Here is a 19,031-nt window from a genome sequence, read left to right on the forward strand (position 1 = left end):
AGAAAGCTCTGCCTGCAGATCTCCTCCACTTGGCAGCAAAGACTCTATGAGAAGCAAAAAGTTGCTGGACTTGTGCTCTGCAGGTTTCCCAGCGTGCAGAACACCTAGCCCGGAGCTGCCAGGAAGTCAGCCTCGGTTGATTCGTGAGTCGGCGTGCGCGGCTGCGGAGGGAAAGCGAGAGCTCGCTCAGCAGCGGGCATCCGAGAGGTTTGCTCTTTGCGCAGGGAAGATGCGGCTCGTTCTGTGCAGTTTTAAGGGGAGTTGACCTGTATCCAGCTTCTAGCCACAGGAGCTCGAGCTAGGGACACGATTGGCTACCCGAGCCCGTGACTGACACTTGTAAATGAGTGCACTAGGGGCAGCGTGGCGCTGATTGGCTGGCGTGTGAGGCTCAGAAACTCGCTCGGAGAAGAGCTCTGGCCAGTCCCAGTCCTGCTGCCTGCGGAGTAAGTGCTCCAGGCGTAACCAGCGGGCTGCTGCCTTTGCTCAGGCACGCTCCCCGGCGAGCGACGGAGGGCAGACCTCTCGTGCACCGGGAAGATTGCCTTGCAGACCTCCAGGAGGGGAAGGGAAGCAGAAAGCTCCAGCAACGTGATTGCATTCAGCTGAAAGGATGGGCAGAGTCCAGAGTTCAGGAGGCCCCAGCTGGAGGGGAGCCGGGGCCCTGCTGGTCTTGGCGGCCGGACTCCTTGCTTGCAGTAATGCCAATGAATACGACTATGTGAGTTTCCAGTCTGACATAGGCTCTTACCAGAGTGGCCGGTTTTACACCAAACCCCCGCAGTGCGTGGCCATCCCTGCGGACCTGCGCCTCTGCCACAGCGTGGGCTATGACAAAATGGTCCTGCCCAACCTGCTGGACCATGAGACCATGGCTGAGGTGAAACAGCAGGCCAGTAGCTGGGTGCCCTTGCTCAACAAGAACTGCCACATTGGCACCCAGGTCTTCCTCTGCTCCCTGTTTGCCCCGGTGTGCCTGGACCGGCCCATCTATCCCTGCCGCTGGCTCTGCGAGGCCGTGCGTGACTCCTGCGAGCCCGTCATGCAGTTCTTTGGCTTCTACTGGCCAGAAATGCTCAAGTGCGACCAGTTCCCCCAGGACGACGTCTGCATTGCGATGACCACTCCCAACGCCACGGAGGCTTCCAAACCCCAAGGTAGGTCTCCTCAGTGCTGGCCCCGTTCTTACTAACCCCTGGTCTTCCCCCATCCTAGCAGAGCAGAGGCTGGCCTGAAATCTCCAGTCCAAAGAAGAAATCCCTCCAGAGCTGATAGCAAGAGTAGCAAGAGTCACCTGAACTCTGCACCTCAGTAGCAGCCTCTCCTCCTGCCGCAGAGGGGTCTGTGAAGGGGCATCTCCCTTTAGAACTTTCCCCAGCTGCTACTTTGCTAGCCACTGCTCTCTGATTCCCCCCCTTTCTGGAGCAAGTGTTCTGTTGAAGGTCACAAGCTGAGACATTGGCAGCGTCTAAGCATGAACACGTTCTCCTCAGGGCTGGGCTCCCTGCCTGCTCTTCTGAGCCTGCTAGGCTGGAGCCCAGTTTTGATAAATGGGACCTGTCCACCACTATTGACAGTAACGCGAAAGGGACTGCTGCTGCCTCTGTCCTAACGGACCTTTCTTCCCATTCCTTCGTCTCAGAGGATCGTTTTATAGCAACAGCACCGGCCACACTTGTAGCCCTGTGCTAGCCCGGGGAAGTAGTGAACAGAAACCTCTCAGGAACACGTTGCTTTCCTAGCAGCGCTGAAGTTGGAGGCTGCAGGGCTTGTTCAGTCATTCCACAGAGCAGCCCGAGTGCAGCAGGTTACATGTATTTTAGTAAAACAAACCCTGTTCATTTCAGGTAAGGGCTATAAACCTGGACTGGGGGCTGGAGTTTTGTATGGGGAAACATTTTTATCAAGAATTTCATTGTAAGTAAACACTTCCAGGTTGTTTGTGCAAAGCAGATGCAAACTGCTTGTTGTTTATTGGATCTCAGATCTGTTCGTTATTTACATGGGCTTGCATGGTTTGCACTGCACTAAACTTTGGTTTGCTGCTTAAAACCTTTAAAACAAATACAGGACCTGTGTTTAGCTCTCCGATCCTGGTCCTAAAAGTATTTCAAAGGTTGGCCAGAAAGGAGGAAAAAAAAAAAAAAGCGAAGAGAAAGTATTTAAAAGGAGGTTGCTGTTCTCTTCTTCTGGGGCCCCTGGCTTCACTTAGAAGGGACAGGCTCACTTAGTTTTCCTGAGTTTCGTTGGAGGGAGTTTTCTATAGCTAGGGGAATGATTCCAGTGATTTTATTTTATACCTCGTGTGTCTGGGATTCATCTGAAGATAAATTTGCTATTCGCTAATGCTGCGCAAGTGCGTTACCTTTGGCAAACAAAGCACTTTCGTATTCTGCTGTGTGCATAGAGTCCTTGCCCAACCGGCCTGGGTTTTGCCGCTCATCGCTAGTTATGTAATAGTATGCCACTTTTCTCACCAGAATCTGTATTGCTCAGAATCCCCAGTTATCATTGAATTTCCACTCTCTTGGGCAGGAAGTGAATGTAGTCTGCAGCAAGGAGTAACCTCCTCAGTTCTGTAACAGAGCACTTGGAGAGACAGAGAGGCATAGCTTGGTTAATTCTCAGTACTGAATAGAGTGTATGTGAGAGGGGTAGAAGGCGCTTTCTCCCTGTCTATTCACAGCCAAACATGAGGGCTGCTCAGCTTGAGAAAAGAGTAAAAATTCTGGTGCTTGCATTCAGCAGGGATGGGACTGATCCGTTTCTCCATCTGCATCCAAATGCTGGGGCTTCCTCAGTGTTTCCCATCTCCTGCACCTTCCTTGGCAGAAGGGAGGGAAGCTCCTTGAGATCAGGGACCTGGCTAGCCCCTGCTGCAGTGAATTAAAGCATCTGAGCCCAGAGTAATGCTGTGTTTGGCTTGCAAACCTGACTGGGTGCCAATGTGTGACACGGAGCCTTGGGCAAGACCCCCATCTCTCAGGAGTCCCACGCTGCGGCTGGGCCGGCACAGCCTGGCCAGACAGCAGCAAGGGGGTGTGACATGCACTGCCAGGGCCAACCAGGCCAGAAAATGGTTTGGCAGGGTGGGAGAAGAGGAGCTTATTCTGCAATCACATCACATCACCATATGGAACCCACCAGTCTACCCACAGCTGAAGCAAACTGGCCAGCACAAGTGAGTTCCCAGGTGTGCCAAGAGTCCCACCTCAGGATTGAGTTTGAGGGGCAGGCGATGGGGAAACAGCAGGGATTTATGGATCACAGTCTCTGATTTTCTGGTTTTGTCCCAATTTTGTCACTTCAGAAAGTCCTTTATTTTGGAGGTAGGCTGTGAAATCACTGGCTACAGCAACTCAGCAAAGCTAAATTCTCATCTTCTGGAGACATAGGACGACTTGTTCTGTGCCTCTTGAAATTCTCAATGCAGTACTTTCCCCACGTAACCCCCATCAGTTCAGACACCCATCACTTTGGGTCAGTATGGCCTATGTACTTCTCAGCTTCTTTTGAAATCCGTGTTGTTAGCAAGGGCTAGGAAAGAAGCTTTTTTTGAACAAACAGACTCTACTCAGCTTTTCCATGTAGGTTAGGCTGTGACTACAGGGGAGACTGCCCAGCGTCTCGACTGTGCCACTGGAAGGTCTCCCATGTACCTGCTCTCCGCCGGTGGGAGAGAGCTCTCCGGTTGGCATCCCCACTGAGTGGTAGGAGAGTGTCTCCACACTGCTGCTTCTGTTGGTGTAATTGATGCCGGTCAGGGGAGTGATTATTTTTTCATTCCCATGACTGACAGATGCTTTTCCAACAAAAGTAGTAGTGAAGCCATAGCCTTGGAAACATCCAAATAGAGTTTCTGGTAAACTTTGAATTTAAAACTCCTCTGTGCAGTGTGAACCATTTCTGACCTGCTTGCTGATACAATATTTCGGCATCATAATACTATTTATGGTAATCATTAAAGTAATTTCATTCCAATAAATTATGCCAACTCTGATTTCAAGCATCTGTACATCTTTTATGTGGGCTGCAGAAAGGATATAGGCGTCATCTGCCTTAAAAGTTACATCAACCTAGCTACAGTGCTCGGGGCATGAAAAAAATTTACAGCCCTGAGTGCTGTGATTAGGTCACCATAGAAGAAGGTAGGTTGATGGAAGAATTCTCCAGTCAACCTAGCCACTGACTCTTTAAGAGGAGGATGACTTATTACGATGGAAAGAGTCCTTCCATCAGTGTAGGAAGCTGTAGTGCCCATAACGTAGATGTAGCCCTGTTCTGTCAGTACTTGAGAAATGTCCCACCACAAAAACTTCATGGTCCATTCACAGTTCACTTACAAGCACTCTGGTCATCTGAAGAAGTGGGTTGTACCCACGGATGCTCATGATACCATCTACATGTTTTGTTAGTCTTTAAAGTGTTACCAGACTATTTGTTGTTTTTTAAGTTTGTCCTGTTACAGACTTACTTGGCTACCCCTCTGAAGCACAAAATAGTAACTAGGATTGGGCAAGTTGTACAAAGAAAGTACTGAAGGCCTTAACTACACCATGCCTCTGTTAAATGGCATGCACGCTCTTGTTTGACATGAGTGGGTTGGTTGGTATGCAAGAACATTCCCAGAAAGCAAGAGTCTTTGAATGCTTGTGCAAAAGTGTGTTCACGTGAAGGCACATGCTGGGACAGTTCATGCAGCCATCTTGAAATCCCTTTCCTGGCTGCTCCTGGTTAAGGTTTCGGTTGTTCATTTGGAGGAAAAGTTGTCATGTGCCATACCTGTCCATTCCCCCACCAGTGACTGTGGGGTGAGTATTCCTAGCAGCAGGCAAAGAGCGTCAAGTAGAACACATTTCGCAACAGTCGGAGGGCCTGTTCCTTAGCGGGTCTCACTTGCTGCATCTGGACTGAAGTCAGCGGAGTGAGTCCCAGCAGCTGGGGCTGGCCCAGGGTTTCTTTGTGTCTAACTGACAAACAGAGAAGGCTCAGATACTGGTTCACCTCCTTTTGGAAACAAACAGCTAACAGTCAGAGTGAACTTGCAAGATAATCCCAATTACCTCCCTAATAGATGGCGACTCCAGCACCCAGCAATGCCTCCTACCCAGCCCCCTGGCAAAGAGTTGGACCTTGGACTGAAAATCAGTCAGTGCAGGGACCTGATACTGCAGGGTGCTGAGCTTGTGCACATTCCCAGCCTCTCACACTCCTGCAAATAACCACGGCAGAGTGAGTGGCCGAGCTGCCAGCCAGGGCTGATAATGGAGCTTGGTGGGGGGAGGCATTGGGGTAAATGAGTTACAGTGTAGCAGCTGGGCTTTCCTGCACTAAGTCCTCCTCTGCTCCTGGGAGTAGAGGATTTTTTGTTGGTTTTTTTTTGGTGTTGTTTTTTCAAATGAAAAGAAAAATCCAAATTAACTGGAGCCCCCTTAGATTTCAGGTGCTGGGGCTTGTTTCCTGTTGACTTAAATAAGGTCAGAGTCCAACACTGCTCCCTCCTCCCCCTCCCATATTAATAAAAGCCAACTCTTTTAGCATTTTCCCCCATTAACACCTTAGCACTGGAATTTGGTTCTGCCTCTCAAAGAGCTGACCTGCTGAATTCCTTTCTCCTTAAGTAGGAGGTGGTAAAGTCTGCAAGCCTACAGTATGCATCAGGGGAGTCACAGATTAATATAGCATTACACATTCCTCTTCCTGCCCTTGGAGTAAGGCTGCTTGAAAGCCGAGCGGTAGGAAATGGGCAGCAGGGGAAAACCAGGTTGGGAACAGACGGAGGTTTTGTTCAGAAACGCTGTCAAATGCAGGAACCAGCATGTCGGCCCAGGCACAACTCAGACGGGCTAGAAGATGCCCAAGTGAGTTTTTGTCCCAGCTTCCAGTGGTCTGAGCTCACTGTGTAGTCTGGGAAGCCATGCCAGCATCAATTTTCTTACAGCCTCAGACTGCTATTTTAGGCCAGGTCTGCACTACAGGGCTAGGTCAACGTAAGCTGCTGAGCTGTGAAAGTGTCTTTGCTTAAATTTGGCTCCAGCTGACACAAGTGCTTCTCTAGCTTATTTGGTAACCCCACCTCCCCAAGCAACGGAGACTCAGGGTTGACACAGTTAAGTCGACACAGTGCCGGAGTAGACGTGCATTGCTTATGATGACTGTTACTGGAGCCGTCCCACAGTGCCCCACGCTGTATGTGGGGAGGACTTGCATTGCCAACTCCAGGAGCCACGTGTGCGCACACAAGCGATGTCATTAGAGTGGGGGCCATATGCTGATGGAAGTTAGACCGACGTAACTTGAGAATGCAGAGAAGGCCTTGGTGCTGCTGGGTGTTGGCCCACATCAGAGCTGAGTGTTGTGTTGCTCCCCAGCCTGCTCTGCGTCCCCCTGGGCTGTTGGTTGCAGAGGAAAGCTCAGTCCTGTCACTAAATACATTCTGAGCAACCTGGGGGCTAGTGACTGTTCAAGTCAGACAGCTCTCACGAGTGCCCAGCGAGGACTCTGAGGGGTCCCCTTTGTCCTTGAAGGGCATGTCACGCCCCAGAGAGTAAAGAGACAGTGCCTGAGAATCCTGCTGGACCAGATAACAAGTCACTTGTTTCACCCAAGTCCTGCAGGCATTGTGGGAGTGCAGCAGGGAATCCACATGAGCCGTTCCTGGGAGCCCCACAAGTTCCAGCCTCTGAAGATGTATTGCTAATACAGAGCAATGAAAGAAGGGCTGGGGCTCAAGCAATTTTTTTATATTCATAACTGAAATGACAAGCCCAGAGGTGCCGGGGCCCAGAGATGCCAGGGCCCAGAAATGCTGGGGCTCTGTACTGCCGGGGCCCAGAGGTGCCGGGGCTCAGCCCTGGCACCAGCTAATCACTACCAGTACAGTGATGTCCAGCTCCCCCCTCTTCTAGCTAGAGATCTCCAAGTGCTGTTCAAACACTTGCATGTAAATCCCCGCACAATCCCCGCAGGTAAACGTTACTAACCTGGGGTGAGCTGGTGACACAGGGTTGGTGACCTCTGCAGCCTCACACCTGGGGCTCAGGGGGACTAGGACCTCTGGTCCCAGCTCTGCTTTTATTTCTGTGATGAGGAGATGCATGCCACTCCCCACATGCTTTTCTCTGTGGGTTGCAATATCATTTGGTAACCATATAACAGCACACCCCGTGGCTCGACCTGCACTTCTTGGGCCCCTGTCTCTGCCTTCTCCCCAGGAGCCTGACGATATGCAGGCAGGGTGAACTCCCACAGGGTCGTTTTAGAGGAGAGGGGACAGCCTTCTCCCCACAGTTGGGGCTGTATGTGCCCAGTCTGAGGAGACGTGGCCATTAAGTGTGGATTGGAGAGAAAAGAAAGCACAGCTCTCGTTAGGCCACACCACTAGGGCATGGGTTGTGATGCTGGTGGAGGTGGGGACTGCTGAGAAGCATTTGGCAGCCAAAGCCATGCAGAAAGAGCAGTATGTTTCATCTCGTTTGTTTCATGGTTTGTCTGCTCTCCTTAGAATCCTTCAGCTGGAAGAAACCGCAGGAGTCATTGAGTTCAGCCCCCTGCCCAAAGCAGGACCAACCCAACTAAACCATCCCAGCCAGGGCTTTGTCAAGCCGAGACTTAAAAGCCTCTAGGGATGGAGATTGCACCACCTCCCTAGGGAACCCATCCCAGCGCTTCCCCACCCTCCTAGGGAAATAGTTTTTCCTAATCTCCAACCTAGACCTCCCACACTGTAACTTGAGCCCATTGCTCCTTGTTCTGCCACCTGTCACTACTGAGAACAGCCTCTCTTCATCCTGTTTGGAACCTCCCTTCAGGAAGTTGAAGGCTGCTCTCAAATCCCCCCTCACTCTTCTCTTCTGCAGAATAGATAAGCCCAAATCCCTCAATCTCTACTCGTAGGTCAAGTGCTCCAGCCCCCTAATCATTTTTGTTGCCCTCCACTGGACTCTCTCCAATGCGTCCACATTCTTTCTATAGTGGATGGCCCAGAATTGCATGCAGTATTCTAGATGTGGCCTCACTCGTGCCAGATTAAGGAGAATAATCACTTCTCTAGATCTGCTGGCAGTGCTCCTCCCAATGCAACCTAATATTCCATAAGAACATAAGAACGGCCATACTGAGTCAGACCAAAGGTCCATCCAGCCCAATACCCTGTCTGCCCACAGTGGCCAATGCCAGGTGTCCCAGAGGGAGCAAATCGAACAGGTAATGATCAAGCGATTTGTCTCGTGCCGTCCATCTCCATCCTTTGACAAACAGAGGCTAGGGACACCATTCCTTACCCATCCTGGCTAACAGACGTTAATGGACTTACCCTCCATGAATTTATCTGCTTCTCTTTTAAACCCTGTTATAGTCCTAGCCTTCTCAGCCTCCTCAGGCAAGGAGTTCCACAGATTGACTATGCTCTGTGTGAAGAACTTCCTTTTATTTGTTTTAAACCTGCTGCCCATTAGTTTCATTTGGTGGCCCCTACTTCTTATACTATGGGAACAAGTAAATAACTTTTCCTTATTCACTTTCTCCACACCACTCATGATTTTATAGACCTCTATCATATCCCCCCTTAGTCTCCTCTTTTCCAAGATGAAAAGTCCCAGTCTCTTTAATCTCTCCTCTTATGGGACCTGTTCCAAACCCCTCAGCATTTTAGTTGCCCTTCTCTGAACCTTTTCTAATGCCAGTATATCTTTTTTGAGATGAGGAGACCACATCTGTACACAGTATTCAAGATGTGGGCGTACCATGGATTTATATAAGGGCGATAAGATATTCTCCGTCTTATTCTCTATCTCTTTTTTAATACAGGCAGTCCTCGGGTTACGTACAAGATAGGGACTGTATGTTTGTTCTTAAGTTGAATTTGTATGTAAGTCGGAACTGGTACATATTTTAGGGGAAACTCTAGCCAAACATTTCTCCAGAGCTCAGTTTTATTCTCCCACACCTCACTTTCTTCAGTCCTTTATTCTCAAGCTGAGGTGTCTGCTGAGAAAAGCTGCTCCACTTCTCCCTGGTTTGCTGGGGGGGAGGGGCGCTAGCTTCGCGTCTCCCTGGTCTGCTGGGGGGAAGCAGCTAGTGCGGGGTTGCCTCACCCCGTTTGTAAGTAGGGATCCGATGTAAGTCGGATCCATGTAACCCGGGGACTGCCTGTAATTCCTAACATCCTGTTTGCTTTTTTGACTGCCACTGCACACTGCGTGGACGTCTTCAGAGAACTATCCACGATGACTCCCAAGATCTTTTTCCTGAGTAGTTGTAGCTAATTTAGCCCCCAATATATTATATGTTTAGCTGGGGTTATTTTTTCCAATGTGCATTACTTTACATTTATCCACATTAAATTTAATTTGCCATTTTGTTGCCCAATCACTCAGTTTGGTGAGATCTTTTAAAAGTTTTTCACAGTCTGCTTTGGTCTTAACTACCTTGAGCAGTTTGAAGGCTTCAATATCTGAGATATAAGTGAGAGGATTATTCTAAGAGGGGTGGGTGAGATTCTGTGGCCTGCACTGTGCAGGGGGTCAGACTAGATGATCATAATGGTTCCTTCTGACCTTAAAGTCTATGAGTCTATGAGTATCATCTGCAAACTTTGCTACCTCCTGTTTACCCCTTTCTCCAGATCATTTATGAATAAGTTGAATAGGATTGGTCCAAGGACTGACCCTTGGGGAACAACACTAGTTACCCCTCTCCATTCTGACAATTTACCATTTATTCCTACCCTTTGTTTCCTGTCTTTTAACCAGTTTTCAGTCCATGAAAGGATCTTCCCTCTTATCCCATGACAGCTTAATTTACGTAAGAGTCTTTGGTGAGGAATCTTGTCAAAGGCTTTCTGGAAATGTAAGTATACTATATCTTCTGGATCCCCCTTGTCCATGTGTTTGTTGACCCCTTCAAAGAACCCTAATAGATTAGTAAGACATGATTTCCCTTTACAAAAACCATGTTGACTTGTGCCCAACAAATTATTTTCTTCTATGTGTCTGACAATTTTATTCTTTACTATTGTTTCAACTAATTTGCCCAGTACTGACGTTAGACTTACTGGTCTGTAATTGCCGAGATCGCCTCTAGAGCCCTTTTTAAATATTGGCATTACATTAGCTATCTTCCAGTCATTGGGTACAGAAGCTGATTTAAAGGATAGGTTACAAACCATAGATAATAGTTTCGCAGTTTCACATTTTAGTTCTTTCAGAACTCTTGGGTGAATGCCATCTGGTCCCGGTGATTTGTTACTGTTAAGTTTATCAATTAACTCGCCTTCTTGGCTACAAGAGTACCCTATTGACTCATCTCCAGCTTCTCATCCACTGTAATCCCCAGGTTCTTTTCTGCTTAACTGCTACTTAGCCAGTTGGTCCCAAGCCTGTAACAATGCTTGGGATTCTTCCGTCCCAAGTGCAGGACTCTACATTTGACCTTGTTGAACCTCATCAGATTTCTTTTGGCCCAATCCTCTCATCTGTCTAGGTTACTCTGGACCCTGTCCCAGCACTCCAACGTATCTACCTCTCCCCCTAGCTTAGTGTTATCTGCAAACTTGCTGAGGGTACGGTCCATCCCCTCATCCAGGACATTAATGAAGATGTTGAATAAAACCGGCCCTAGAACCGATGCTTGGGGCACTGTGCTAGAAACCGACCGCCAACCTGACATCGAGCTGTTACTCGCTACCCATTGGGCTCGACAGTCTAGCCAGCTTTCTCTCCATCTTCCAGTCCCTCATGCCTTCCAACTGGGGATCACACAGTCCCTGCTCTGCATCCGTCCATGCAGGGAGGCTTATGCAAAGCTGGTAATTGCTTCTTACGCAGGATGTTAAAAGGGATGGTTCAAAAGACTTTACTTCCACGTGGCACTGCTCTGCCTTTAGATGGCAGCCTTTTCCCAGGAAGAACTACAGGCTTTGTATGAAACTTTGTGACAACCCCCAGAGGTAGATATTATCAGCAATAGCTCGGAAATAGGCTGGGCAGAATTCAGCACTTTCTATGTAATATTGACAGATAACATCAATGGTTATTTTTAAGGGTTTGGAGTTTTTCAGTTTTTATCATTTAAATTTTCACAGTTTTAGGCTTTTTCTCTGATTTGTTTCTATTTACATTTTCACAGTTGTGAGAATGTTTTAGGTGGAGGGAGTCAGCCAATTAATGACAGTGGAGGTTGAGATTCATAAAGTAAAAGCTTTTGACAATTTGTGTTTTAAATGGTTCTAGGTCACTTGGAAAAATATACCAAGTACATAGTCTTCAATCAAACACTAACAAGTTCTCATGCAATGTTTTCCTAGCTGTGAAGTTCAGTTATTACTGATGGCGATGTTTGTGGTCTGTTTGTTTGCATATGGTGAAATCAATGTTTAGTGATATTACTGGTAAAAATCAAACCCTTCCAAACCTGATGGCTCCCCACTAAGGAGGTGAAAAATGTTATTAAATATTAACCATGTAACCGATGGAAATTCCATTGGTTACATGGTTAATCAGGCTCTGCGGGTTCCCTGCCGCTGTTGGCTGCTGGCCCTGCCAGCCACTGCCAGCCCCTCAAACTCTGGGCTTCTGGCCACTGCTGCCGGCCCTGTGGACTCCGGGCTGCCATCGCCACTGCTGGTTCTGTGGGGTACGGGCTCCCCTCCCACCACCGCCACCAGCTCTGCAGGCTCCTGGCTGCCCACCCACACTCCCTAGCAGGTTTTAAAGGAAAGCAGGAACTGATGAGCATCAGCTTATCAGTTAACCGTTTAAACTCCATGAGGAATAACGGTAGTTCGAATTAGCCTAATTCGAACTACCTACTCCGTGCCGCGTGTAGCCGCGGGCACGGAATCCGAACTACCGGGGATTTAAAAATGGCGGCGCCTGGCAAGATGCAAATGAAGCACGGGATATTTAAATCCCGGGCTTCATTTGCAACTTCGATTGACTACATTAACCACCCTAGTTCGAACGAGGGTGGTAGTGTAGACATACCCCCACATCCTTCCTCCCCACAGCGCTGGCTGTTCAAGCCACAGAAAGCAACAGCTGCTTTCCCATGTCCAGTTTTGGCGTCATGGTCCTCGGCAGTTCTCCTGTCTCATGGGCATGCTGTGAAGTAACTTCTGGAGCCCCTGACCAACTGGAAGCACTCAGCATTCCCTGTCCAGCCAGCAGGAAACTTAGTAAAGGTCCTACCCAGTGTTCCCCATAACTGGACATGTGTGCTGCTGCTCAGGACACATCCAGATGCTGCCCAATCAATTAGCAGAGTGTCCATAGCAGGTTTTTTTTTTTCTGCTGGTGGTGCACAGGCACATGCCTCGGTGCACTTAAAAATGTTATTCTTCCCATGGGTGGAAAAGATGAGAGGGAACACTGCCAAGGATTCTTATTGCTACTGTTGTTTATGCCTTGCTCTTACCAGCAGCAGGCCTCAGCACACTTCACAAAGGAAGGCAGTCTGATTAACCCCATTTTACAGACTGGAAAACTAAGGTCACTGTCAGAGCTGGGAATAGAACCTAGGTTTCCTGAGACTGGGCTAGTGTTTGAGCCACTGCTGCTTTCTGTGGGTAAAGTCAGATTAAAACTGTTCTGCAGATGCTGGAAGTCAGAAGGGGCTTCTATGTTCCATCCCATGGATTGCACCTCCCACAAGTTATGGAGCAGAGTCTGCCCCCTACCCCCCAAACATCAGCCTGCATGCATGGCCCAGGGATCTGGGGACTGAGGGCAGTGTACGGCACAGGAGAGTAGAAGGTCACTGGCAGCTCCAGCGTGATGAAGCCTCTGCTCAGAGGTCAAGTATTCTGTGCAAACAGGGAAAGGCTCTATTGTCACGGCACTTGCCTGGCACCAGATTCCCCCTCAGTGAACAATTGGCTGGCTGCAGCGTCTGTCTCCCATGGTGGCTGGGACTTCCTGTGAAGCCAGGGAGATGTCTTCTTATCTGTCAAGCCCATTCTCCATTGAAATACATCATTATTGGCTTGATTTGCCCCTGCCCAACAACAGCTTTTGGCACTTTCTGCTTCCTGGTGGGCTCCTGCCAGGGAAGGCAGCTTTAAAATCAGTGAGCTGCCTTGGTGGAGAGTGCACAGAGGATGTGCTAAGTCGGGAGATTGGCTGAGGGGTTGGTTACTTTCAGGATTTTGCTGCTGGCTCTGGGCCCTTGGTGTGCTGGGCACCTTGTACCACTGCCATGCACTAGGCCTCTGGGGTAATTCCCTCCACCAGGCACTTCTGCTGCTATAAGCCTTGCAGTGAGGCTAGCCCTGACGCAAATGAACACCATGAAAAGTCACTGGGACTGTCTGAAATACAGACACTGAGCAGGGGGGCCGGGGAGTCCAGAGCACATGTTCAGGAACATGGATTCTGTTCCCATCTCTACCCTGTGATGCTGTGCGACTGTGGCTGAGTCACTTCTCTGCTCTCTCCCCACTCTTACCGTGGGTTGGTGCAGCACCCTGCACAGGGAGTCCCTGGGGCTCCTGCCCTCTCTAGGAAAATGTCGTGAACACCTTGCTCGGACACGTTGTGGTTTTCATAGAGGCTAACTGGCTTAACTCTTCAGCTGTCCCCAGCTAACGTGTGTTAATATGTGTCTCCTCAGTGCAGTGCATGCAAATAGGGATAATTCAGTTGTGTGACCTCCCAGCTGTCCTCAGGACACGCAGCTGCAGGACTTGGAAAAAGCACTGGTCAGGCCCTGTGTCTTCCTCTGTCATCTCATCCGGTTTATCAACCTTTGGGGGCTGGATGGAAATCTTCCTTGACTGCTCATTGAAAACCAATATCCTGGGGATTACTTGAGGCCCTGGCTAGCGCCCCAAGGATCATAGTCACTTGTAAATTAAAAGATAGAAGTGGTGATCGCATGTTAGTTTCACTGGGGGGTCTGTGCCATGCATCCCTGCCCATTGCTCCCCTGACCCATGGTGGAGAAGGAGAAACACCTGGCTCATCAGATGAGCTACATTGTAGGTGTTCCGAGAATGCTGTGGTTAATTCTTTGTTCCCCAATGGCATACTGAGCGAATACCTAGACCACGTGGCCGTGTTTTTCCCTTCTCTGAGAATGTCTCTTTCCTGTAGTTTGCTGGAACAAGAACAGAAGCACTGTCCCCCTTTTCAGTAAATGTGTCCTTCAGTGGCTAAATCTGTGCTGCAGGGTGGTCTCATCCTGTCTGCTGAGAGCTGGGTTCAGGGGCCTGGAAAGAGAGTTGTAGTCAGGTGGGCCTGGTAGGGACTGCTCTGAAAATGGAAACAGTTTGGCACCAAATCTTTCCAATTTGTGTGTGCTCTGTACTGATCACATCTCTTCTCCTTGGCTAGGAACAGCTGTGTGTCCCCCCTGTGACAATGAGATGAAGTCAGATGCCATCATTGAACATCTGTGTGCCAGTGAATTTGGTAAGGAACCATTCCAGCTGCCTCTTCTCCCTTTCCAGAGTTTCTGATGTACACAGGAGGACGAGACACTTGATATCATGTGTGTTCTGTGTCCGGAGCCCCTCTCAGTTTCCTGGGTTGGCTAGGAAGTGCCATTGTAACTGCCACCAGGCAGAATAGAACCTGGGATCTCTGGAGCTAAGTGTAGGACCCTCTTCCCTTTGAGCTAAAAGCCAGCTGGCTCTCAGCTCACGGGACAGTGAACCACGCTAGGTGTGTGGGTTACACCACTATGCGAAACTGTGGGTAAATGAGGAGCAGCTCCCTCCTAGCCTGCTGAAAAGCCACCATGCTTTGCCTTTTCTTTCTGGTGCATGTTTCAGAAACAAATGGGGATCCACCCACTAAGCCGGAAGGAGCTGGGCTGGAAGTTCCCCTGGGGCGACCTGTGCTGTTCAGCTCAATCTGGTGTTCAGATGGAAAGTGCAGGCCCCCCAAGACTCCCTCAGTGCTGTACAGAAGAGAGCTACTCTGAGCCAGGAGCAGGGCCTGTGCCCCGCACCATCCTCTAACTAGGGCCAAGGGCTACTGCTCTGCAGCAGCCGAACAGCGTCCCCAGTTGGCAGTGGTGGGCATAGCCACTCAAGTATCAGGGCAGTGGGGGACTGGCCTCCCCATCAGGCACTGGCAGCCAGGGGCGGATGAGAGTTTTGTGGGGCTCAGGGCAGCACAGTATCGTGGGGCCATCCCTTTGGAGAAAAAACAGAAAAAAGGGGTGTCCCCCCGTGCCCACTCCTCCAGTAGCCCCACACTGATCATGTGAGCGACCCCCTCCTCTTCCCCTCTCCTAACACCTCCCTCTACACACCTGCCCTGCCTCTCTCCTCTGGTGCTGGTCCCTCCGCTGCAAGTGTCTGCCCTCCTGCTTCACCCCAGAATCCCCTGGCACCTGCACCTTCCCTTAGCCCTGCCCCCTCCTGGTGCCTCCCCCTTCCCTCACTGCCCCTGCGCCCTCTTTTTTCCCCTGATGCCCACCCCCTCACCACCCTCTTCCCCCTTTCCCCCCATGCCCCTGTGCCCTCACACATGCCTTGTTCCATCCCCGCCTTCCTCACGCCCACCCCTCCTTTCAAGCCTTCTCCCCCTTCCCCCCTTAGCCCCCAATGCCCTTAGCCTCTCCTCTCCCAGCATCACCCTGTCCCCCCTCCTCCTAACACCTCCCCGCCTGCCCTTTTCCTCAGTCTCCACTTGGCCCCCTGGCATTTGTGTCTCTTCCTCTTTCTTCTCGTGACCTGCCCCCCTCCCCTCAGCACAAGCCCCTTCCTCTGCCATCCACCTTCTGCCTTCCAGTGTGCTGGGCGGCCGCGGCCCCAGCCCAGGCTCCAGGTCACGTGCCGAACCGTGCGGTGCAACGCTGTGCCGCGCGGTTTTAAAGTCCCGGGCTGTGGCATCATGCCACGCCACGCCATGCCACGCCACGCCACGCCCGGGCGTCTCCCCCCTCAGCTGTTGCGCAGCGTTTCAGCATGCCGCGCGTGCGCTCCCTCGGCCCCACGTGGCCCGTACTGGCTGGCGCCGGGGAATTTCAAAAGTGCGGGGCTGCGGCGCCCCGCCACAATCCCCCCCTTCCTCCTCCAGCAGCCGCCGGCCGGCCCTTTGGCGGATGGCCCACCGGGAAATTCCCAGTATCCTGCCAGGCCAGTCCGCCCCTGGCGCTGGCGCTAGCGTGGGGCCTGTTGAAGTGCGGGGCCTGGGGCGGCCGCCCCGCTCACCCTGCCCTATATCCGCTGCTGCTGGCAGCTGCAATGTCACCCCTGCCAGGGCTCCCAGAGGGACTTTGGTGGCAGGTTTGTTTCTAGTAAATGTATGTGCCCCTAGATGTCAGTGTTGTGTCATGGGACTGGCAGCACAGCACAGAGAACTCCAGAGGCTGACAGAGGGCTGGCAGCCAGGGATGAGACGCTCAGGTGCTTACAGCCAGGATGCAGCCAAGCCCTGGAGTCTCTGAGGGTATGTCTACACTACCCCGCTAGTTCGAACTAGCGGGGTAATGTATGCATACCGCACTTGCTAATGAAGCCCGGGATTTGAATTTCCCGGGCTTCATTAGCATAAGCGGGGAGCCGCCATTTTTAAATCCCCGCTGCTTCGAACCCCGTGTAGCGCGGCTACACGGGGCTCGAACTAGGTAGTTCGGACTAGGGTGCCTATTCCGAACTACCGGTACTCCTCGTGAAACGAGGTGTACCGGTAGTTCGGAATAGGCACCCTAGTCCGAACTACCTAGTTCGAGCCCCGTGTAGCCGCGCTACACGGGGTTCGAAGCAGCGGGGATTTAAAAATGGCGGCTCCCCGCTTATGCTAATGAAGCCCGGGAAATTCAAATCCCGGGCTTCATTAGCAAGTGCGGTATGCATACATTACCCCGCTAGTTCGAACTAGCGGGGTAGTGTAGACATACCCTGAGTGGCTCAGGCTTAGCCACACATGGAAGCTGGAGAGGTGGCCACAGTGGGAAGTGGAAGGGACGCATTCTTGTATTGTGGATCCCAGCACAGAGCCTGGCTTTGCTAAACTGGGCCCATGTGCAGCTGAGTTTGGGGGCTGGCATTGTGGGGAGACACCCTCCCCTCCTGTTCCGGTGGGGGGAGTTTGGTTTCTCCTGAGGTGCTTTGTCATTCTCCACGCTCCACAGAGGGCCCTGTGGTTCTTCATCCAAACCAATGGGGTTATTTCTTCACCCCATGCGTTACATGCAGTCTTAGCGTATGTCTAGACAGCAGGGCTAAAGCTGAATTCAGCTACACAACTTCAGCGACATCAGTTGCGTAGCTTAAGTTGAAAAAGCTTAATTTGGCTTTTGGATCTGTCTACGCAGCAAGAAATCGAAGGAGGAGCACACTTCTTTCGACTTCCCTTGTGCTGCGGGAAGTGCTGGTTACCGGGAGTCGGAGTAAGAAGTCCTCCAGCTCAACATTATTTTGAAATAAAGGCTTGTAGTGTAGACGCGCACTAGGTTATTTCGGAATAATGTCACTATGTTATTCTGAAATAACGCTGCTGTGTAGACGTATACATTGGGGCCTGCTCCCCTGGAGCAGAGGCTAGGACAGTGGGGGGTTAGGGGCTCTCTTGCCAGACTGCTGTGATTTCACAAGACTTGATAAGGTCTCTGACAGCCAGAAGCTATGTGCTGTTCCATGTCCCACCCTGCAAATCGCAGACCTCCACCTGCCTCACCAGCACAATTTCTCCCCTCCTCTCTCTGGAGCCAGACCTTGCAGCTCCGGAGTTACACCGCAGCAGGCTACCCACTGCCTGTGGCTGACGGCCCCTCTCTTTCTTGAGGGTTGCCCCCAAGAGGCTGCTCATCCCCTCTCGACCCTGCTTGGGGGCATTTGTGACCTTGTCTCCAGCACAGACAGGTCTCCTGTGCAGAAAGGGGGCAGCCCTCACCCCTTAACTCTAGTGTCAGCTGCAGGGGCCGTGGGATTTGGAGGTTGCTGTAAAGAGGACTCGGTGCTCCAGGGTTAATGTGGCTTCCCTGGTGCCTGGGTGCGTTTGTGTTTCAACAGTGTCTCTGGCTCGAAAGCCATCCGGGTAGGGCTTTGTGTCCGGCCAGCCAGCCTGTGGTCTGCAGTGGGAAGTGCTGCTGGTGCTCTGCCAGGAGCGTAAGTAAGATTAGGAACTGCGAGTGACATCCCAAGAGCCTTTCACCTGTGCCTGCGGCTGGAGGAGAACGGAAGAGCACGTCCCCCCCACTCCCAGCAGGGGCTGTGCTGCTCTGCATGGAAGGGGCCCAGCCGAGTGAACTCCTCGCAGGCCACGTCTGAGATGGGCGGTGTTTGCAGGAGTGGGGCCATGTTGCTGCTCGGTGGGACGTGCCCCTCGTATTTGGGCAGCAGAGAGCCATCCCCACTAAAGAGAGGGACAGAGCCAGGCTAGCAGCAAAATGGGGGTTCAGAGGTGTCTGTGCTGGGCTGTGCCCCTGTTGGACAGTCTAGACCTGGCGAATCCAGGGCCGCTTGAGGAGGATGCTCCGAGCTCCTTGGCTAATGGGGGACAGACTGGTGCCACTGCTGCAGCTCGTAGAACCCGCCAGTGCCCCCGGTTACTCCATTTGCATGTAAAATGCAGCGTTTTCCCTCCAGCCCTTCCTGGCTGCCATTGTCAGCCCCGCAGCCCCCTGGGGCAGCCTGTGCCTTTAGAAGAGCTGCTCTGCTGCTCACCCTGCCCTGACTGCTCCCAGCCGAGGTCAGGAATATTCAGCTAGGCTGATAGCTGATTGGCCGGCCATTTAGCAGTGCCAGGGAGCAGGGGCTGAGGTGGACAGTTCTGTTGGAGCCCGTTCAAAGCGGCCTTTCAAAGACTCCTCCCCCGCCACTGTCTGTGATCATTCCTCCTCATTCCGTGAAAGGAGGAAGCTGTCACTCAGCATTCCCTTGCCGGAGGGGGGAGCTCCCTGCAGATCCGCTCAGTGGGTCACACTGCCATTCTCTTCTCACCCCACAAGACACTCACTGCATCCCAGCTGCACCCCAGCCGGCTAACGCAGAATGCTGGGTATGTTAAGCCGCTGCTTTAAAGCATCTCCCACAGGTGTCCCACTGTGCACCAGGCGAGCTGAAGGTTTGGACTCAGATG

The 19,031-nt window shown here is 51.4% G+C and overlaps 1 protein-coding gene across 2 annotated transcripts in view; it reads left to right on the forward strand.

Moving 5' to 3' along the window:
- Positions 1-380: 380 nt before the first annotated feature.
- SFRP1 (secreted frizzled related protein 1) overlaps positions 381-19,031 on the forward strand; it is a 45,312-nt gene continuing 26,661 nt past the window's right edge. Inside the window, exons 1-2 of one of the 2 annotated variants that reach the window (XM_006113247.5) lie at positions 389-1,157; positions 14,331-14,408. In XM_006113247.5, the coding sequence (XP_006113309.2) occupies positions 614-1,157; positions 14,331-14,408 (622 nt within the window). In that variant the 5' untranslated portion in view covers positions 389-613. Of the gene's footprint in view, positions 1,158-14,330; positions 14,409-19,031 lie in introns of both variants that reach the window. The other variant, XM_006113248.5, reaches the window with a different exon arrangement.

Source organism: Pelodiscus sinensis, chromosome 28 (assembly GCF_052426305.1).
Source record: "Pelodiscus sinensis isolate ZL-2025 chromosome 28, ASM5242630v1, whole genome shotgun sequence".
NCBI lineage: Eukaryota > Metazoa > Chordata > Testudines > Trionychidae > Pelodiscus > Pelodiscus sinensis.